Below are 19,950 nucleotides of genomic sequence, written 5' to 3' on the forward strand. Positions count from 1 at the left end.
ATAATTACATTACATTAGATGTTTACAAAACAAAGAGTCTGTTCTGTGTTAATGTGCATATTGACACTTTAAGACTCAGGATTTTGTAATTCTGTATTTTTCAGTTGACAGGTAGCAGTATCAGACTTAATTATATCAGTTTTTGCCAAAAGGATTAGTTCCTCCTTTAAAGCAGCTCTGCTAAAAAACTACTGGATACCCCTGGATAGTATAACGTAGTACTGGCTAAGCAATTGTATGGATTTAATTTGATCATTTGTGCATACCTATGTGATTCCTTCAGATCAAATTGCACTGCCAGACTTATATCCTGAAGCAATGGAAAATTGGGGACTGATCACATACCAGGAGGGAGAACTGCTCTATGAGGAGGGAGTGTCCTCACTGTTGCATAAAGAAATGATCGCCACTATCATTGCACATGAACTGGCACACCAGGTTAGAGGAAGAAAGCTCTCTAACGTCTAACCCCTAATAAGAACAACAATGACATGAGATGAATTTCATTTATGGATTAAGGCATAAACTATTCTCACACATTTTAAGCAATACTGAATAAGATAATGAACTAAATGACAATAATATTTTATAAAGGTGTTACATGACACTGTTATCTTAAACATCTACATCTTCTCTTTTGTTGAAAGTGGTTTGGAAATCTGGTGACAATGAAATGGTGGAATGAAATTTGGCTGAATGAGGGTTTTGCCACCTACATGTCATACTTTGCAGTGGACTACGTTGAGCCTACATTTAAAATGGTAAGTTCAGTCCAAGCGCTCACAGCTGAGGCAGAATCCTTCTGGCTAAATAGGATGCTGTTTTGAAGAAGTACAGTTTTTTTCCCCTTGTCATTTCATTCATTCGATGGGACCAACGTCTTGTTTGGTAGAAGTTTTTTTTGTTCCAAATATACAAGGCAAAAACATCCGCATGTCTTCATCTAGTCTGGTAACATGTGGTTTTGTTTTCCTCAGAAAGACACATTTGTCCTGAGCGACCTCCATACAGCGTTTGAGGAGGATGCTCTGGCCTCATCACATCCTCTTAGTCCACTGCAGGAAGATGTCCAGACGACTTCTGAGATCATGGAGATGTTTGATGCTATAACCTACTGTAAGGTAGAGATTCAAATGAGTCTAGGAATGAATGCACATCCTGCTTCATGACCACAGATGAACTTTACACTAAGTATTGTTTCTGTCTTATTTGCAGGTCACCCATATCAGTGTACTATGAATATTAACATACACTTGTATTTTGTTTTCACTCCGTAGGGGGCAATTGTGCTGAGAATGCTGGCAGACGTGGTGGGGGAAAGTGTTTTCAACAAAGGGGTCAATGTAAGCAATACCCAGAGATGCTCACAAGTCTCTTAGCTAGAGTCCAAGTCAAGTCTCAAGTCTCTCATGGTTATAATGAATGTTATATCACCTGCTGTGTTCCAGGCTGCTTCTAAAACTGCATAGCTTTGAGGAATTCTATAACTGTAACCTGTTTTTCACTTACAGAGCACAACCATGTAATGTGCAATGCAATTAATGAGCGCTTATTAACTACTGCAAGTCAACACCAACCGCAGACTCTCAAACCAGTGTAACGTTAGCTAAATAAAACTGTGACATTACTTGATCAACAATAAACCTGTAACCTGTTTTTAACTTACAGAGCACAACCATGTAGCCTAATGTACAATGTGTCTATAACTAATGACAGCTTATTAACTACTGTAAGTCAACACCCCCCCAGACTCTCAAACCAGTGTAACGTTAACTAAATAAAACTGTAACTTTACATGATCAACAATAAACCTGTAGCGTGTTTGCTGCCACCGTTAACAATTAAGTGATAGCAGCCAGCGGGACGTTAATCGACTACCACAAGTTTCGCAAGCAAAAAAACGCTCATTCATCTTTTCATAACGAACGACAGATAGAGTTAACCTCCCGGAGGTTGTAGCTAAAGCAAGAAGCAAGCTAACGTTAGATGGCCAATGCTGAGCTAAACATTACTAACCTCAGGTTACTTACCTGTTTTGCGTTCAGCGCTTCTTCTCTTCTTCTTTGGGCCTTGTTGTATCAAGTTTTAAATCCAAAGTTTATGAAGAATGGCTCAGCAGCTGCCGGTGTTTGTCGTCTTCTCTCACGTGTGGCCGCGCGCAGCAGATGCTACGTGTTATGTAGACAGATAGGTAACGCAGGTGAATAACAGCATGCTCATCAGACATTTCCTAAAAATAAACATTGTTCACGAGTCCTGCACCTCGAGTCCAAGTCGAGTCTGAAGTCTTTTGAGGACGAGTCTCAAGTCGAGTCACAAGTCACTGTGTGTGTGATTTATGTCGGACTTGAGTCCGAGTCTCAAACTCCAGTCCCCATCTCTGGCAATACCTTTTAACCTTATTCAGATGGGCTGAAATTGTGCTATAGTCCTTATAAATGCTTCTTGCAGGCCCTGTGCCTGAGACTCAAGACTAAAGGTGAATTTTGACACCCTATTTAATCTCAAAACCTGAGGTGAAGATTTCATTGTTCGTTAGTTTGGAGTCCTTTTAAGGCTACGACAGTGCAGTGTCCTGGAAAAGTTGTTTTTTTTTCAGTGTGGCTCACGATATGACAGGATTTACAACATGGGTGGGGAAGAAAACTTAGCATACCAAAGTTTTCTAATATGATGCCTTAATCAGGGCTATGAAAAATGGCTACTTCAAAATCACATAAACCCCTCGTGAATTACTGGCTCACTTCAACCAAAGATGCAACCCACAAAGTAAAGGACTACTTTTGCTTTTGGAGGCTCTCCACATGCATTACAAAACTGTCAGTATCACATGGATTTTTTTAGGTGGATGAAAAGGAGCTGATTTGGTTTGCCATAAGTGATGCCAGATATTGGCACACATAGTCTATGTAGCCACAACATCTTCAGAACATGTGGTGTTTGTTTTTTTGTTTTCTTACATAAATCAAGCAACAGTACTTTGGGTTTGTTATTTACCCTGGAAAGAAAAAGTTTCACTTAGCTTGGTGTTTATTTAATTTTAAGTCACACATAATTTACAAAAAAATATATTTATATTGTATTAGCAGGGTAGTGCAGAGTTGCAGTGGTACAGTAAGGTAAGTTACTTTTGTACCTACAATTCAGGCACATTAGTTACGTCCTGTTAGTGCCATAAAACTGTTCATTAGAACATCCAAAAGCAGCACAAAAGTCTGGCATTCTCTTTTATTTGAACTGTCCAGATCTTCGCTACAAACTCCAAGGGAGCAGTCAGGTGCAGGACTGAGTAATACAGACGTTAGCCAGAAACTTATGGAAAACTGGGCTTAAACATTTATTTCATCATCACATCGTCTTTGGATTTGCTGCTGGCAGCTGTGATTGGACATTTTTGTCCAGCTTTCAATGTAAATTTTGGATGCAAAATTTCCACCTGAATATAATTATTTTGAAGCAGGATGAACCTGTGTTAACTATAACCTCTCTCTCTCTGTTGTTGTGTTTAGATGTATCTGTCTGACTTTAAGTATAAAAACACTGACCAGAATGACCTCTGGGAATACATACAAAAGGTAAACTTAGATAATCTTAGATTTTGTCAGTTTATTTTACGTCATATTTTTGCCGCATGTCTTGTTTAATAAAACAATACTAATGTCATAGTCTGAATAATTATTGATCAGATTATGGTATGTATATCATAAAATATTAACTGACTTGTGCCATGTTTGCAGGCTGTAAATGACGATAGTGGTCACACCAACGTTAATGAACTGATGGGTACCTGGGTCAACCAAATTGGCTATCCTGTCATCACTATCAACACAACCAATGGAGAAATCTATCAGAAGCAGTTCCTTTTCAATGACTCATCCGAATCTATGTATGTGCTACATGGACATGGCTTCAGTATACACAGTTTGCATTTTTTTTTAAAGCTGAGGACAATAATGTTAATGATATGAGTCAACATGTCTCAGATTCTAGAGATTTCTCATTCACACTGATTTTCCTAATAACAGAATTATACAATAGACCAGTGTCTTTACATTTATGAAAATGCTAATTTATTAATCTTATTGAGTAAGAATAAGTACATATTTAGAACAAATAGATTTACATCTTTAGCATGAAAGGAAATGATGGAAGAAATCACAACAGCAAAGGAAAGAAAGAACTATATGGTTGGTGTATTTATCGATTTTTAAAAGCAATATAGTTCATCATGACATATTACACATGCATACTCCAAACTACATACATTTGATATTAGTGGGATAGGTTATAAATGGTTAAATAGATTTTTACAGATAGCTGTTAGTAGATCGGAATGTAGGAAGGTTAAATGTGGAGTTCTACAGGGTCCTAGACTTTCCCATTATGTAAAATCGATATTTTTAAATGAACAATGGATCAAATGACTATATGTAATGTGAAAGGTGTTGTTCACATTCATGAACCCACAGAAAATTATTACCCAACTCTGCAGTTCCCCTCAGCTTTACAGAGCTCTTGTGTGTCTTTCAGCTCATGGTTTTGGTTTCCCAGCACGCATGTTTTTGGTTCAGTCTCACCGCTCTCATCCGCGATGTTTCTAAAGGCAGCAGGCGACTGCTTTCAGTGAAGAAACTCTAAATAAAACCCCCGTACACTACCTGTCCAGCACTAAACAGCAGGTGGACAAAGTTAGCGACTAGCTTGTTTATGTAGCGGAGAATTTAGCTTTGCATGTACGTATCAGGTGGACAGAAACATGACTCAGAATGCTAATGAATAGTTTCACACACAATGAACATATAAATAGGCAACTGATTGCTAATATATTATCCATAACAACTTTATAAGTTCATAATATTACAATAATATGCCAGGTGGCCAAAAGAATAATGTTTGTAATATTTTCCCATTTTAGATTAAACAGAACAATAGTTTTTGGTCAACATGAGACACCAGTGTGAAGGATTGTGTCAAAGTTCCCATTCTGTTTGTCAACAGTTTAGATGGGGTTGTCACTTGTAATACTGACCAATGCAAACCCTTGGTAGAAATTGTGAGAAAATGTAGTATGGCAAGAAATTCTGCTCAAAAACTGGTTCCGGAATAATGACTTCCTCCATCGGACATTTTACATCTTGGGTGTGACTGCAACCCATTCGGGCTAGATTAGCCTTCTATCCAAAGGCCAAAGTTTGATCATAAAATCTTTCCTTCAACGACTTCATCACTTTACAGTGTCTACCTCCCTTTGAGAATAGTTGTCATCAAATAATTAAAGAGTCCATTTCTTGTGTCTGTTTCAGTTGGCAAAATACAGTAAGTTACTGCATCACTGTCACCTTGTTAACCAAGTATTTCACTGCCAGGCCTGCATGAAAACACTGCAGCCGATTACTGTAAATTATACCTTTGGCCATGTGGAGTGTTTTGAAACAATGTTTTGTAACTATGTGCTCCATAACACATGTCATAGGGAGTTGCACAATAATTAAACCTGTTTAAGTTGCTTCGGTCAGATCCATACCATAATAGCTCTGGACTCTGGCATGATATTGCAGACATCTGTTTTTATAAAGGAGACTAGATTTCACACTCCATTTACAGATTACCGTGCCTTTGTCACTTTTTACTAAAAAGGCTTCTTGATTGTTAGATTGTTATTTTGACTCTTCCTCCCTCGCTGTATAGATGCTGAATAACCATTTCCTAGATCCTGAGCATCCTAACCATCTCTTAACATGTGCTTATTATACACTGTTCTTTGTCTATTTTTTCTGCCTGTTTAGTCTTTGGTGGCACATCCCAATCACAGTCATGTCAGATACATCTGAACCGTCTTCTGAATGGTTGACAAGCAGCGAAATAGGTAACAGAAAATACAACACAGAGCTTTGGAATTTTTGGACCAGATGACCAGATACACAAGATAACCTTTCCTTAGTTATGGTTTTTATTTTTCTTTATACTATGCCTACTTTATACTAGGCCTATTGGCATTTGACCAATATTTGTCCTTTGAACAGAAAAGAAAGAAAAATTCATTTCTAAGAGTGGAGAGTGGATCCTGGCAAATGTCAACTGTACTGGATACTACAGAGTCAATTACAACCCAGAGAACTGGCAACGCCTCCTGAATCAGCTAGAGACAAATCCAAAAGTGAGTACTGAGCCAAATAATGAGTTAGCAAATAAAGAGCTGAAACCAACCTCTACATATTGTTCATTTGTTCTCTTAGAAAATTGTCTGTTGTTAACACACTTCCTTGGTTGTTAATTTAGTCTTATGTTACTATTAACAACTAGACAGTGGACACACTTTTGGTTTGTAGTGTTTCTAGCAAGGTAGGCTGTTCTAGTCTAGACAGTAAACCTGGATTGAGTGCGGCCAGTTGGAGCCAAAAAAAACACTGTAGTGATCATTCTGCTCTGTGTACTCACAGATACTCAATATAAATCTTGCACCATCTTGTGTCATCACCAAAACTCACAATGGCAGCTGAATTGTGTGGCTAAAAGAAACCAGACTACTTAGAGCCTTTGCCCTGATTATGAACTACAGGAATTATGTTGACTCCAAAATGTGTACCTGATTTCTTGAACTTGACTCTTTCCAAGTGCTGATTACCACAAACAATTCTATGTGCTGTCATAGACATCCATTAGACAAAAAAAGAACCAAATTCACCGACAGAACTAGCCCGGCCCCTTTTAAAAAGATGATTTCCCTAAAGTGGCGGGCCAACTGCCTGACAGTCTTAGGCATCCCTTGAGCCACTGTGTTAACACAACTAAAAAGACACTTGACCATGGAATTACATGGCAACTTGAAACAGGTCTTTTAGAAATTACTAATGCAGAAACAAATCATAAACTCACATTGTTGGGTTAATATCTGATTTTAAAAACGTATACGTTCAATGTAATAAATAGAAATTGATTTGGTTCAATGCCTTATTTTGCATTTTCCCCTATGGCACTCAAGTCATCATTTCCTGCTCTAATGCTTTGCTGTTGGTAAATTACGTCTTCATGCTTGGAATCTTCGTAAACTGAAATGTTAACTGTCCCTCATCTTGCTCTTGTTTTTCAGCGAATCCCACTGATGAACAGAGGGCAGCTCATTGATGATGCTTTTAACTTGGCGAGGTGATAACTTGGATTCAGTACATTCAGACTGCTACAAATCAATTTTCTGTCTGTTAAGTGTGTTGTGATTCTGTAATCGTAATGTGTCATACCTGAAAAAAACATGACTGAAACAAGGTCACGCTCATCTTACCAAATCCAATATCTGTTTTCCTCAGGGCCAAACTTGTCAACGTGACTCTAGCTCTGAATTCAACCCGCTTCCTTCGGAATGAGACAGCGTACCTTCCCTGGGAATCAGCAGTCAGGAACCTTGACTACTTTGTCCTCATGTTTGACCGCTCCGAGGTGTATGGACCCATGCAGGCATGTGTCGTTCCTTTTTATCTTGTGACATTCAAAGTGAAATATGTATCTTGCTTTATTACATTACTAACTAAACTGACCTGTGTTGGATGGAGAAGGTGGATTTAACAGACTAAATTTGATTTCCTGCTGGTATCAATGTGCAGTAAAAATGTAATATTGCTGCGTGTGTTCCTGAAATTCCACGGTAAAGCTGATTCTTCCTGCAGATGTACCTCCGGGAACAGGTTAAGGGTCTCTACAACTTCTTCAGGAACTACACAGATAATTCAGAAGTCCCAAATGACCACTCCTTACAGTAAGGAAAGATGAATTTTACTGATCCATTGGGGATAATATAATTTAATACGCAACAGATTCTCACATTTGCTGTTTACACTCACTGTCCAGTCCACGACTGCCAATGCAGAGCAGATATGTGCCTTTGCATTCTTCACATCAGTTACAGATATGCTAGTGACAGAGGTGTAGTGCGGACTGCAAATTAATGAATTAATCAAATTCACATTTAACAACACTGTCAATACTGTGAAATACCATTAATTAAAAATAACAATGAATCAAATAACTAAAATGAAAGGTGTCGCTTATAGCGACAACCCCCCCCCCCCCCCCCCCCCCCCCCCCCCCCCCCCCCCCCCCCAAAAAATTTTTTCTCTTGCTCCCATTCCCACTCTTTTTATTCAACTGATAACTTATATACCTAAGTTCAATCAACTCATACATGTCTGACAGAAGTCTCAAATAGGCAACACAATGAATTAATACAAGTTTAACTTCTGAAGACTCATATAGTTGAGTTCAGGTTTCACAACTTGTCAGAGTTTGTCAGAGAAAATAATCTTAACTCAGGGTGCCCTTGCTAGCTTTTTCAACGCTTTCAATGGCATCTCTCAGTCTTCTTCAGAATGCATAACATTATATTTAATGTCATTTAATACCTGTACACTTATTATATACCATGAAATTGTGCTTAATTCCAAGACACAACCAGATCACCGCCATAGAAGTAGCGTGCTCCAATGGACTCCCAGAATGCATAGAGATGGCTACAAAGATGTATGCCACCTGGATGAACAGTAACAACACCAACAAGTATGGACACTACTGGATAAGTATATATCATTTGGAATTTGAATTATCTCAAACATGGCACATGATCTTATTGGTTTCTCCCACAAAATGGTCTCGCTGTAATAGCTTTCAATGTATTCTGTGGTGTTACTCTCCAGGATTTAGTAAGGGTAGGTGTCATTTAATCACTTTTTATCACATGTGATTGTGTGTGAGGCTGTTGTTTCCACTCTGCAATGTGATTCTTGTCTTTAAAGTTGCTCCTGTTATGATTTTAATGCTAAGATGAGCTCTAATCCTAAATCACACACAGGGAAGGCCATGGCGAACATGATCCTGTTCCTGCTCTTTGAGGATGTGTTTGCCAAAACAAACCTCCAGTTACAGTTACTTTTACTTACCTTTCGGAATCAGTAAAATTTTCAGGGGCAACTTTAAAATAGAGGGACATTGACTCTTCAATAAATGTGTATACTGTTATATGCTCATTACCTCTACACATGCATGGACTGCATGAAAGTGTGTTAATGATTTCACACTTGCATTTGTATGCGAATGAAAATGTTAAGTGTGTGCTGATAGGCAGGAAAATGTAATTTCAACCATCCAGAACAACCAAGAGAACTTGAAAAGGAGACAGTCTTGATGTATGGAAAATAACTTTGTGTATATGTGTGTGTGTGATTCAGCATTCACCCCAACCTGCGTTCTGTAATCTACTGCCAAGCTGTGGCTGCTGGCGGGAAGACAGAGTGGGAGTTTGCCTGGAATAAGTTTCAGAGCTCCAGCGACACCTCAGAGAGAAACCAGCTCCGGAAAGCTCTGTCTTGCACCAGAAAGATCTGGCTGCTCAACAGGTAAAGCCAGCGAACAGATCTAGGATCAAACCAGGATTAAACATCAAGTCCTGATGAATTATTTTTGTGTTCTTTTTACTGTGTACATAATGACTCTTCCTTAATTACAGACACACCTGTGATAAGGTGCATCCCAAACAAGCAGTTTATATTAAGTGAAGCGCTAGTCAGTGCCTTCTTTATCTTTCAGATACCTGGAATACACTCTGAACGCTGAGAAGATACGCCTCATGGATGTTGCTTCCACCATTAACTACATAGCCCAGAACGTGGTGGGGCAGGCACTGGCCTGGAACTTTATCAGAGCACACTGGGAATATGTCAGTTTAGGGTGGGTTGTTATTTGGACTCTATCTACTGCCTCTCATAAACATCCATTTTCTGAGTCATGAAAAAGTATCTGAGATTGTGTAGTTGGGTTTGACCAATATAGACTTGAAAAGGAAGACATGATGCTATGCTGGTTTGAGGTTGATAATGGGCAGTATTTTGCATCAGTGCTAAATTTTGCCAGTTTAATTCATCACAGATTTATAAGGAAATTAGAAGTATTCATGGTTTACCCCAGAACATATGCTTGTCAGGGTGGAGAAGCCAACCTTACACAGCAGTTAGATTTTGAGAACTCTGTGCTTAAACAGAAATGTAATTCTTTTTAGGGTGCGCAACTCTTCCACCAATCTTCTTTTTCCCTTGGTGCTGGGTAGGTAGTGTACTTTGGACACAGTTTGTGGTCTGTAAATTCCAAACAATGAACTAAAACAATGCTCTGTAGAGATGAGGGGTACTTCAGAGTTGTGATAATATTCTGTTTCATTGTAAATCTAAAAAAATATTGCTTTTAGCAGCTTTAAATAAACATGGCCATTTTGGGAAATATGTGTGCTTGCCACTGAAGCCAAGGTGAGGTGAGAATAATAAATCTTAAAGTTGGACCATCTATGTTTTTATATCAATAGATCCTTTAGCTGTGTGTTAGTGACAAACCTAAAGAGAATTACTATATGACTGTGCAGTTCCCCTCAGCTCTACAGAGCCCTTTAGCTTCTTAAAGCTCATTCTTTAGTGTTTTTCTGTTTGGTTTAGTCTACCACCAACTACATTTCCAGCCACAACAGGAAGAATCCCACTGTACACTAACTGCCCAGCACCAAAAACAGAGAGACAAAGTCAGTACCTAGCTGAAAAAGAAACTCAGACATCTAGCAGGTCAGAGGTGGTGGTCAAAACAGAGATTTAGAAAAATAGAGTGAATATTAGCTTTGCATTTGTCAATTGCCCAGAAGGAAAAGTCATGATTTCTACTGATGTGAAAATGAGCCCTTGTTTCCCTTGACAAATTCTTATGGTGATCATTTGTCCCAATGTGTCTTTTCAGCTTACCCCACTGGTCCCAGGTGGAAAAAAATAAAATAAATAATGCTGCTTTAAATCTCTGTGTGTCTAGTCCAGAGATAAATCAGGACACTTTTAGCCTAGCTTAGGCTTGGCTTAGGGTTGCTTAGTAGTATTGATTACATAGCTACATGATAAATAACATGCAATAATCTTTGCAAATATGCTGACAAACATGGGTTCATAGAGCAGTAAAAAAATAGTGATGTGACATGATAGTGTTTTTATGTTGGTATAGTCATTGAAGAACGTCCACCACCTCACAGTATCTGTTGTAAAGTTAAAGGCCATTATCAGCCCCACAGTGAATCTATCCATCTAACTCTGAACACTGTATCGGCTTGCTCATGTTTTTCTTGGTTCAACAGCTCTGTCTGATGTCCTGATTTGAAGCCATGCTCTGCCAACTGAGAACACAAGCGTGTTGTTTTTGTCGTGATTTTTTTATGAACATACTGCTATTTGCTGCCTCGCCAATGAAATCTGAACCTGTTTACAGAGGCCTCTTGACACTGAAGCAAACTGAGGTCCAGTCACTTGAATAAACGAGCACTACCATAAAAGAATATGATAAACAGTGGCTTGTAAAAATCTTGCACTGTGTCATCAAGTACAAAGGTCTTCTTATTTAGTGAGTGCTTATCATTAGCTCTCCTTCATAAAATCCCCACTGTTTGTGCCGTTACCAGGAAGCTAAATTGATCTTATCAAAGTTTAAATATACATAACAGACAGGGTTTCATTTCATGAGTACACAGTCACACCTGAGATCTAAATCAAGTAGATAGCGGGTATTAAAAAGTATATTTTAGTAAGTAAACCTGTTGTCTTTCAGAATGTAATCAAATTCATACTTGTTTACAGTATGCAGTTTATTAGGTCCACCAAGCTAAAACTAAGGCAGTTTAATGAACAGTCCTGCAAAGATGAAGGTTACAATATTTAGTTTTTGTTGTATTTCAGAAAGGTCATTTTAGAGGCTTCAGTATGTAGTGCTGTTGAATTTTACTGTGTTACACTAAAAAACTGTTTCAGTTATTTTGTTCAACCTGTCTGTATTTTTCTTCTGCCAGGGATGGAGCGATGCTGATCGAGGGAACGACAAGCAGGTTCTCGACACAATTTGAATTGGATGAGGTAATTAACTGATGTTTCATTAGGTCATAATGATAATACCAGCGTGCAAAGATGTCAAGTGGAAACTCCTGTCTTTCCAGTCACACACCAATAACTGATTTGTATTACATTAAGTATCTTGATCCACCCTGATATCATATCAGAAGTCTTTCTTGTCATCGTGAGTTCTATGGATGACAGCGTGTTAGTTTTACCTCTGAGCCAAACCCCCAAATTTCTCTCGCTAGGCCATTTCTTATTTATAGTTTAAATGACAAGGCTGGTTAAATTCTATATTTTTTGTTTCTGTCAACAAATTCCATGAAAAGATGAAATCCATCTATGAATGTATCCTACTAAGTATTGTGTGTGTATCCAAAGCCGCATTTTCCTTATTATTCTGTGTCATAGAGCTCTATTGTTTTTAGCAAATGTTACTCAAATAGTAGTAAAGAGTACATTTTTGTTGGACTATATTCAGCTGTGGATTGATACAAATTTCTGCACTGGTGAGTTGTTACAGCAGCAGTGTTGGATTGAGTCAAAATCAACAACAGTGTGTGTTTATGGTAATGAAGGAACATGTTACTCAGTTCAACAGTGTGACTCACTGATGTGTTTTTAATAGTTTTTGGATAACAATGTAGCTCTATGGCACAGAGGAAGTAGATAAATCAGAGTAATCAGGCTTCGGCTACACAGGCAGTACTTAAGAGTAGGATCAATTTATTTTAGTCTTTCATGTGCATCTGGTTCACAAAGCAATTTGCTTGTACTTCTGAAATACAACCTGCAGGATTTACTTTGCTGTGTATGATTGTAATATACTGTGTTTATAAGAATTAAAGTTTACATTGAATAATTCAGTAAAAATAAACTTTTTCAGTATAGAAGAAAGTAATTAGAAAAGTTTTTGAGACCCCCTCAAAAGTTTAATTTTGGGGGTTATGGGTGGCTGTAAGCCCTTAATTACTGTTGTTATGCTAGCAAGCTTTCCATTCTCACATGGTACATAACATGTGGGCTGTGTCCGAAATCCCCACTCATTCACTACTCCCTACCCTCTATGTATGGAGTTGTATGTAGAGGACTATATAGTGATTTCACTCGCGTTATTAAAACAAGACTTTCAGACACTATCCTGATCGTTATTTCGGCACCGTTAATTGCGTCATTGCCTTCGGACAATCAGTTTTTTCTATCAGCGCAATGTATGATGGTATATATGGCTTGGTGATCGGTTGTTCACTACTTTTCCAAATGCATTCTGGGGTACATTGAGTGGACTATATAGGGTATAATAACTCAAACTACTAACTAACTAACTACAAAATGGTAAGCTAAGCTGGGTAATTTCGGACACAGTCGTGGTCAATTACCACTCGAAATTCTATTTGTTTTTTAAATGGGTCTTTGATTTCTGACAGGAGCAGACAAATGCAGTTTTGTCATTTTTTCAGATGTGTCTGGTTTTATCAGCTGTAGCTAGCTAGATAATTGAGCTACAGTCAGCTGTGGCTGACTTTTTAACATTTGCAGCTGTTTTCAGACCTTTCCCCAGGTCATGGCTACATGATATCACACTTAATGACTGAGGCTAAAGCTACATTTCCCAAGCAAACAGCATGTCATCTCACTAGTTGATGGTCCATGTAGAGGACATTGAAGTTTTTGTAACCTGCAGCACCACGAAATAATGTATTATGAAATGCTCCCTGATCGGGATATTTCCCACTCAGTGACAGGAAAAATATAAATTAATGCCCAGCCTTGTGTTTTAATATGCTACTGTTGCTTAGCTGCAATGTGCATTCACTAAAGAAACAAATGGGAGACCTTATCTATGAGTTCCTATCTTATAATTATGACAGAACTATAAGACTCATAGTTCCTCATAACTGTGAGATCAGGCCTCCATTTCTTTTCTTTGGTGAATGCAATGCACTTACAAAGAAATGCTCTAACATCATTATATCATCTGTGTGTGTGAACAGCTGGATCGTTTTGAGACGGACTATGATCTGGGTCCTGCTACCAGGGCGGTGCAGCAGGCCAAAGAGCAAACCCAAGTCAACATCCAGTGGGTCAACAAGAACAAAGATATTATACTAGAGTGGTTCGAAACAGAAACAGCTTTGTAGAGTGGAAAAAAAGCGTCCATGTTTCAGAGCCTCACAGATCAGCAGTGCTAGCAGTTTTTGATTCTACAGCTGAGTCCTTGTAAGATTTTCTCCACCAAATCCACCAAGAACCAATCAAGAGGGAATCTCGCTTTGTCAGGAAAATGGACTAGAGAAATGATCGTGAAATGAGAGATTCAATTTCCTACCAAACAATTTACCAAGCTGAACCGTGACTGTGCAGCACATAAGACTGATACATAGTAGAGTACTGATTCTACTGTACTGAGTTCATGAGAGAGATGTGCACCTAAGACCAAATTGAAAATGCAGTGTTTTGTATAGACTCGTGCAATATTTATACAGTATATTCAATGCGAACAGTCAAAGTAACAAGATACTTATGCAGCATAGTCCAACTTTAAAGATAGTTTTATGTTTGAAAAAGATTATAACATATTTACATTTAGAAATCTTGTTCTTGTTGCCCATTATTAAAATAATTTTATGATAAAAACGTTGTGCAATGTTTTTATAGTGGAAAGTGGACTGAAACTTTAATTGGTGATATAAAGCTCCTAGCAAAGGAAAAAATGAATTGCAACAGCTAAAATTTACCAGCATATTGATGCTACCAATTTCCATACCAGCTCAACATTTGCACACGTCAGAGCCAAAGGACAGAACCTGCTCTGTTTGTTGTAATGCCCATATGTGTTGTACTCAAGGAACCAAATTATTCTTGTATGTTGCTGAAATATTTAATAATAAAACATTGGCATTTTGTTAATCCTGTGTTAAGTCCTTTAATCCAGCATGTGTCATTTTGGTTTTACCTGGTCAAAATAATACAGGTCTTATTTAACTTTGGAATGCTATATATAAAAAGATCTTTCTGAATGATTTTACAGTACAAAGGTGACTGTTGTCTGTAAGGTTTAATATGAGTCTTCCACTACACATAAAATCAATTAGATGGCATACTAGCCAAGAAAGAATAATCCCCTGTGATAAACATTACAAGTGCAAGCGGAGTATTTCCAAATACTTCAGTTGTTACGCAGAAATAAACTCAAAACTACACTTTAAAATACAGTCTGTCTCTCTAAACAGGACTTAAGTTACAGTATGGAAGTGTGCTGAAAAACAAGAGGGACTGCAATTAATCCCATGTTATGCAGAAATATCACACATATGCACCCTGGATTACACTTGGGACACAAACAGGAAAGAGTAAAAGAACAAGCCAAGAAAGAGAAAAATGCAGAGCTCAAGTTCCAGTCATATAAACATATGGATCTAATCAAAAGAATACAAGACAATGGTAAAGTTTCAAAGACTCAGTCCGCATCACAGCTAACAGCCAGATACACTCTGTGGAGCTGAAAGAGTCTAGTCACATACTGTAGAAGTGACGCAAGGTTTCTGGCCCCAAGGCCACATATGTAAGAGGTTCAGTACCCCAGTGAAATGTCCAATCTAAAGACAAAGACACAGGAATGGAGCCAAGTTGAAGCAGTTCAATTTGGAGACAAGAACAGGACCAACAGTTCCGGCTGACGGGGGAGTCGGTTTCCTTAATCGTCCTGAGAGAGAAACAAAGTGGGAGAATTGAGACTTGTCTGGTTTCAGTTTGTCCAAGACATCACCTGCTGTGTATATATTCTAAACATCAGATGGAGCCACAGAGGGATTCTGCCCACTTCCTTGTAGTGCAAATGATAGCTTCTAGCTTGATCCATATCCATTCAAGTATCACGTGTACAAAGAGGTCAAGTTCCTTTACACAGTGCGTATATAATTATGAAAATGAAAAGCTTTCTTTTGCCTTATCTTTAAATGAGAGCAGCACGTGCTGCCTGTCCTGCAGAGAGTTGCAGGGAAGTTCTAAAGTGCAATCCAAATAACTAGGTAGCAGGAGCAAACTTAACCATTAGGCAACGTCGGCAACTGCCTGGGCCCCTAAGTAAGAGGGCCCTAAATAGATACAGACACTACATATAATTATGTTAATATTCAAATTTAAATACATAATCTGCAATTACTTAGAAGTGCTTCTTTTACCATACTTTTCTTTAAATGCCTCATTTGTCTGGAGCTAACACTCATCATATGAGTAAATCCAAATCAAATACTAAAAATTATTTGTAAATTTCCAATCCAGGCTATCTCACAGGTATTAAAGTTGCAATGTGGTTACACCGTGTATGATATGGCCAGAATTTTACATTTTTAACATTTTAAAATGTGAAGAAGTAACAGTTGTGAGATGTCTATATTGGGTTGCAAAGATAAAGTTGGCATGCTAACCAGCTAGCCCCAACCCCCCCTTCTGTATATATGCTTGGATTTGATTTGGTAGGTGTCCTCACCCATTCATCCTCCTCTGCTCCCTCTCCTTCTCCTTCGGGCTTCTGAGTGCTGACAGCATCTGCTTTGTTGGCCATAATCATATCTGTCCACGATGCTCCGGCCTTTTCATCTCCAGCAAAGTTACACTTGGTCACTGTGCCACTGTCCACTTTTGCTAAGGAGACTGAAAGCAGAAAAGTAACAAAGTTTATTTATGTAGCACTTTTCAGAAGCAGATGGTACAAAATGCCACAAGACGTACAAATAAATAACATACATACAAATCTCTTTTGTGAAATGACCAGCCCATCTCTCACAGTTGCTGTCTAGCTATGTTGGACAGAGGTGAATTACACTTTGATGGGGCACTAAATGGCACCAAATCTTTCATATTGTTGGCTTGCACATAATTCATAATTTTCTTGATGGGTTCCGATGCCTTTCTTGATGGACACAAGATCTTGATGGATAGCTTTACTTTTTGCTAAACCGTTAACTGTTGCTCACTGAACATTATCTTTGGGTATTATTGTCTTTACACTTGTTAAAGCACTTTGTAACTTGTTTTAGAAAAGTGCCCTACAAATAAAGATTATTATTATTATTATTATTATTATCTGTCTGCATCTGTAGCTAGCCGTGCAGCTAGCAGTCCAATTAGTTGACTCAGCCGTGAGGTGCCAAGAGCCAAACCCAGCAAGAAAACCACTGTACTGTACTCACAGTGGCCAAACTGGCCTCTGTCAGTCTCGGAGGCTGTGTTCAGTATGGTCCGGCTGTCGTGTTTACCCACTGAGAGCTACAACCAGTCCGCACAGAGTCTGCACAATGGGGTAGGGGCATAACATAACAAGTCCCTCCCTAGCTTTGTGTTTTTACAGTAATCCCTGTTTTTATATAATGTACCAGATTGTGTCTTTTTGTTCCTGTAGTATAACGGAATACAGTTACTTTTTTTTATCCTAATTGCGTAAATTACTTCCACTCTGTGTATCATGTAGGGCAGTGGTCAGCAATAGGCAGCCCGCCAGAACCGGCCCGCCAGCAATGATATCTGGCCTGTGGCCAGATTGCTTTGATAGCAGAAAAATAAAAAATAAATGGTGCTGAAATCAGTCATGACAGATACAGTTACTCACACAATCACTTCCTCTTAAGTGATTGTGGCTGAAAATTAATGCGCGAGAACATTTATTGCAGCAATGCTTTATGTAGAGTTTATTGAAAACTTTTACTTTGAAGAGTTCTGAAGGACATTCAAAAGAGTCTGTGGCTTGCTTGACACACCTCTGGGAACAATGTAGAAAGTTGTGTGGCACTGTGGAGAGCCCCCAGTTGCAGTAGTGCATGGATCATGCGTAATACCCATCCAGCCAACAATCACAAACCGTTCACAACATGTCGGCACCGGAGAAGGAGTGGGGCGGACCAGGCTGTGGTCAGTCAGTGATTGTTTTCTCTGGCGGTATGAAGTCTGACGCTCCGCATGATCCATGATAAGATTAATGTCAATAAAGTATGCTGTCAATATTATATAGACCCCCAAAAAAATCACAAATCATGCTTTTAGGGGAGCTGATGTCTTATTAGGGGGAGCTAAGCTCCCCTGTAGTTCACACCCTGAATTTCCTCAGGGAAATGAAAATAAGCATCCATAGGTTTATGAATGCGGATCAAACGCTAGGCGCACACACACTGCAGCATGTGCCTTATTGTGAGCATGTGCAAAAGTGTCCTTATAATCAAGTAAAAATATAGGCAGTTAATTGGAATTGATCTTCCAGTCTTCCTAACGAGTCCCGCACAGTACCTACTGAGCTAAACATGCCCGTGAGTATACAAGGATTTGAAATAATTTGACTTTGTTCTGGCCCGCCATCTAATGGCTTGAAAAAAATTTGGCCTGATGCCAGACTTATTTGCCAACCCCTGATGTAGGGGCTACAAACTTTTTTTTTGTTAAAAAACCTTGTGTTGTATAATGATATATTAACTTATACAGTGACCTTGCTTATCGGCCTAATTGTTCAGTGGCCCACCAGGAATACGCGTGTTACTCCGAGTGGTCAGTCCGCCCTTGGCATAGGGGATGCCGTGCATGCAGTGTTTTCTGTTAAATTTTGAATGGTGAAAACATGAAAGTAGCTAAGCAGTAAAAACAGTATGGCAATACAGACTCACATATGAAAGGACTATTCCCTCTGGTCTTCAGCCGCAGGTCCTGTCCTGTTTCCAGCTCTGTTTTATCCATCTCTGACTCTGGGTACCAGAAGGCCCAGGTCCCACTGGGTCGGTGCTTATCAGTTATCTTCACCAGCTCATCTTTGTTCACCATCACTGACAGCTGCTCCTCAGATAAACGATCTGACTGCCCCTTAGCTTCCACTTCTGTATGGACAGAAAATGTGCATAAACCAATGAAGTTTGAAAGAAATTAAAGGTGAAAATGAAGCACGTGCAAATAGAAAAATAGAAGCAAATAAAGAAAACAGCTTCATCAATTTGACAACAGCTGAGCAGAATTTAGAAAAAAGTGCAGAAGAGCAACAAAACACAAAGACAGTCAGTCCACATTTGAGAAAGGATTACATGTTGCAATTTACCCTGTTGGAAAAGAGAAAGTGTCAAATTCTCACCTACCACGCGGGAGGCCTGGGTTTGATTCCTGGCTAATGCAGTGATACTGCAACTTGTACAACATGATACATAAATTTTGATTCATCTTCTGCGGACAATGAATTTCTGTACCAAATTTCCTCAAGGCCTGGGTTCGATTCCCGGCCAATGCAGTGACAAGTTTTAACTTTGTCGCATACCAGCCGAAACCACTCAGCTGTGAAGGACACCCTAATGGCAAGCTTGTACAACGTGATACATCAACAACCGATCACAAATTCCTTGCTTAACTGCAAGCATCGTTACAAGAACAAGGTGCGGGTCCAGCCGAAATCGATTTTATCAGAAGTGGGATTCCCACCAACGCAACAACGGGAGACTGCAAGTTGAAAGCAGCGCCTTAGTTTGTTCTGTGCCGCTCTGACTTGTTTCAGGTGGTTGCGTAACTTTCTGAGCCAAAATTTCAATCTTGCCCAAAATGAGACATGGTTTGACCTCATCGTGGGCCAAGAGGAAAAGTCAAGGGACCACTAAAGTCAGCAGTATTCATCTTCTGCGGAAAACGAATTTCTGAATTATATATCCATTATACATCCAGTAGTTGTTGAGACATTTCACTCAAAATCACAAAAATCAATCTCATGGGGGCGCCAGAGAAAATACCAGTAACGATTCATTGTGGGGCTAGGGGAAAAGTTAGAGAAACACCATAGTCAGTATAACGTCTCCTCTGGGGACCATGAACGTCTGCACACAATTTGACGGCTTTCCGGTCACACCCGACTTGTTCATTAGGCACTGGAAATTACAGTTTATCCTGAGGGGAAAGTGAATGTGTACGCCAAATTTTGGAAGGACACCCTGTGAAGGACACCCTAACGGCAAGCTTGTACAACGTGATACATCAACAACCGATCACAAATTCCTTGCTTAACTGCACCAACGCCCCAACGGGAGACTGCAAGTTG

At 39.1% G+C, this 19,950-nt stretch overlaps 2 protein-coding genes across 2 annotated transcripts; one reads left to right on the top strand and one right to left on the bottom strand.

Moving 5' to 3' along the window:
* The first annotated feature begins 1,070 nt into the window (after positions 1-1,070).
* Positions 1,071-14,794, top strand: LOC123961169 (aminopeptidase N-like). The gene is made up of 14 exons (XM_046036307.1): positions 1,071-1,116; positions 1,278-1,343; positions 3,510-3,575; positions 3,738-3,886; positions 5,787-5,866; positions 6,024-6,157; positions 7,091-7,146; positions 7,305-7,452; positions 7,662-7,750; positions 8,437-8,547; positions 9,216-9,383; positions 9,574-9,714; positions 11,852-11,915; positions 13,889-14,794. Exons 2-14 carry the CDS (start codon positions 1,296-1,298, stop codon positions 14,033-14,035), a joined length of 1,401 nt encoding a protein of 466 aa, XP_045892263.1. The 5' UTR covers positions 1,071-1,116; positions 1,278-1,295; the 3' UTR covers positions 14,036-14,794.
* Positions 14,795-14,806: 12 nt separating this feature from the next.
* LOC123961179 (arpin-like) lies at positions 14,807-18,797 on the bottom strand. Its single transcript, XM_046036329.1, has 3 exons — positions 18,548-18,797; positions 16,387-16,550; positions 14,807-15,600 (listed from the first exon to the last, which is right to left on the bottom strand). Exons 1-3 carry the CDS (start codon positions 18,699-18,701, stop codon positions 15,592-15,594), a joined length of 327 nt encoding a protein of 108 aa, XP_045892285.1. The 5' UTR covers positions 18,702-18,797; the 3' UTR covers positions 14,807-15,591.
* Between the last annotated feature and the right edge of the window lie 1,153 nt (positions 18,798-19,950).

This window comes from Micropterus dolomieu, linkage group LG22 (genome assembly GCF_021292245.1).
Source record: "Micropterus dolomieu isolate WLL.071019.BEF.003 ecotype Adirondacks linkage group LG22, ASM2129224v1, whole genome shotgun sequence".
In the NCBI taxonomy this organism is placed as follows: domain Eukaryota; kingdom Metazoa; phylum Chordata; class Actinopteri; order Centrarchiformes; family Centrarchidae; genus Micropterus; species Micropterus dolomieu.

Coding starts and splice junctions, on each gene's coding strand:
- LOC123961179 (XM_046036329.1), bottom strand. CDS start 18,701: ATGGTGAACAAAGATGAGCTGGTGAAGATAACTGATAAGCACCGACCC. Junction 16,551..18,547: donor AGGGAATAGTCCTTTCATAT/GTGAGTCTGTAT, acceptor TTCTGCTTTCAG/TCTCCTTAGCAAAAGTGGAC.
- LOC123961169 (XM_046036307.1), top strand. CDS start 1,296: ATGCTGGCAGACGTGGTGGGGGAAAGTGTTTTCAACAAAGGGGTCAAT. Junction 5,867..6,023: donor GTTGACAAGCAGCGAAATAG/GTAACAGAAAAT, acceptor TCCTTTGAACAG/AAAAGAAAGAAAAATTCATT. Junction 6,158..7,090: donor AGCTAGAGACAAATCCAAAA/GTGAGTACTGAG, acceptor CTTGTTTTTCAG/CGAATCCCACTGATGAACAG.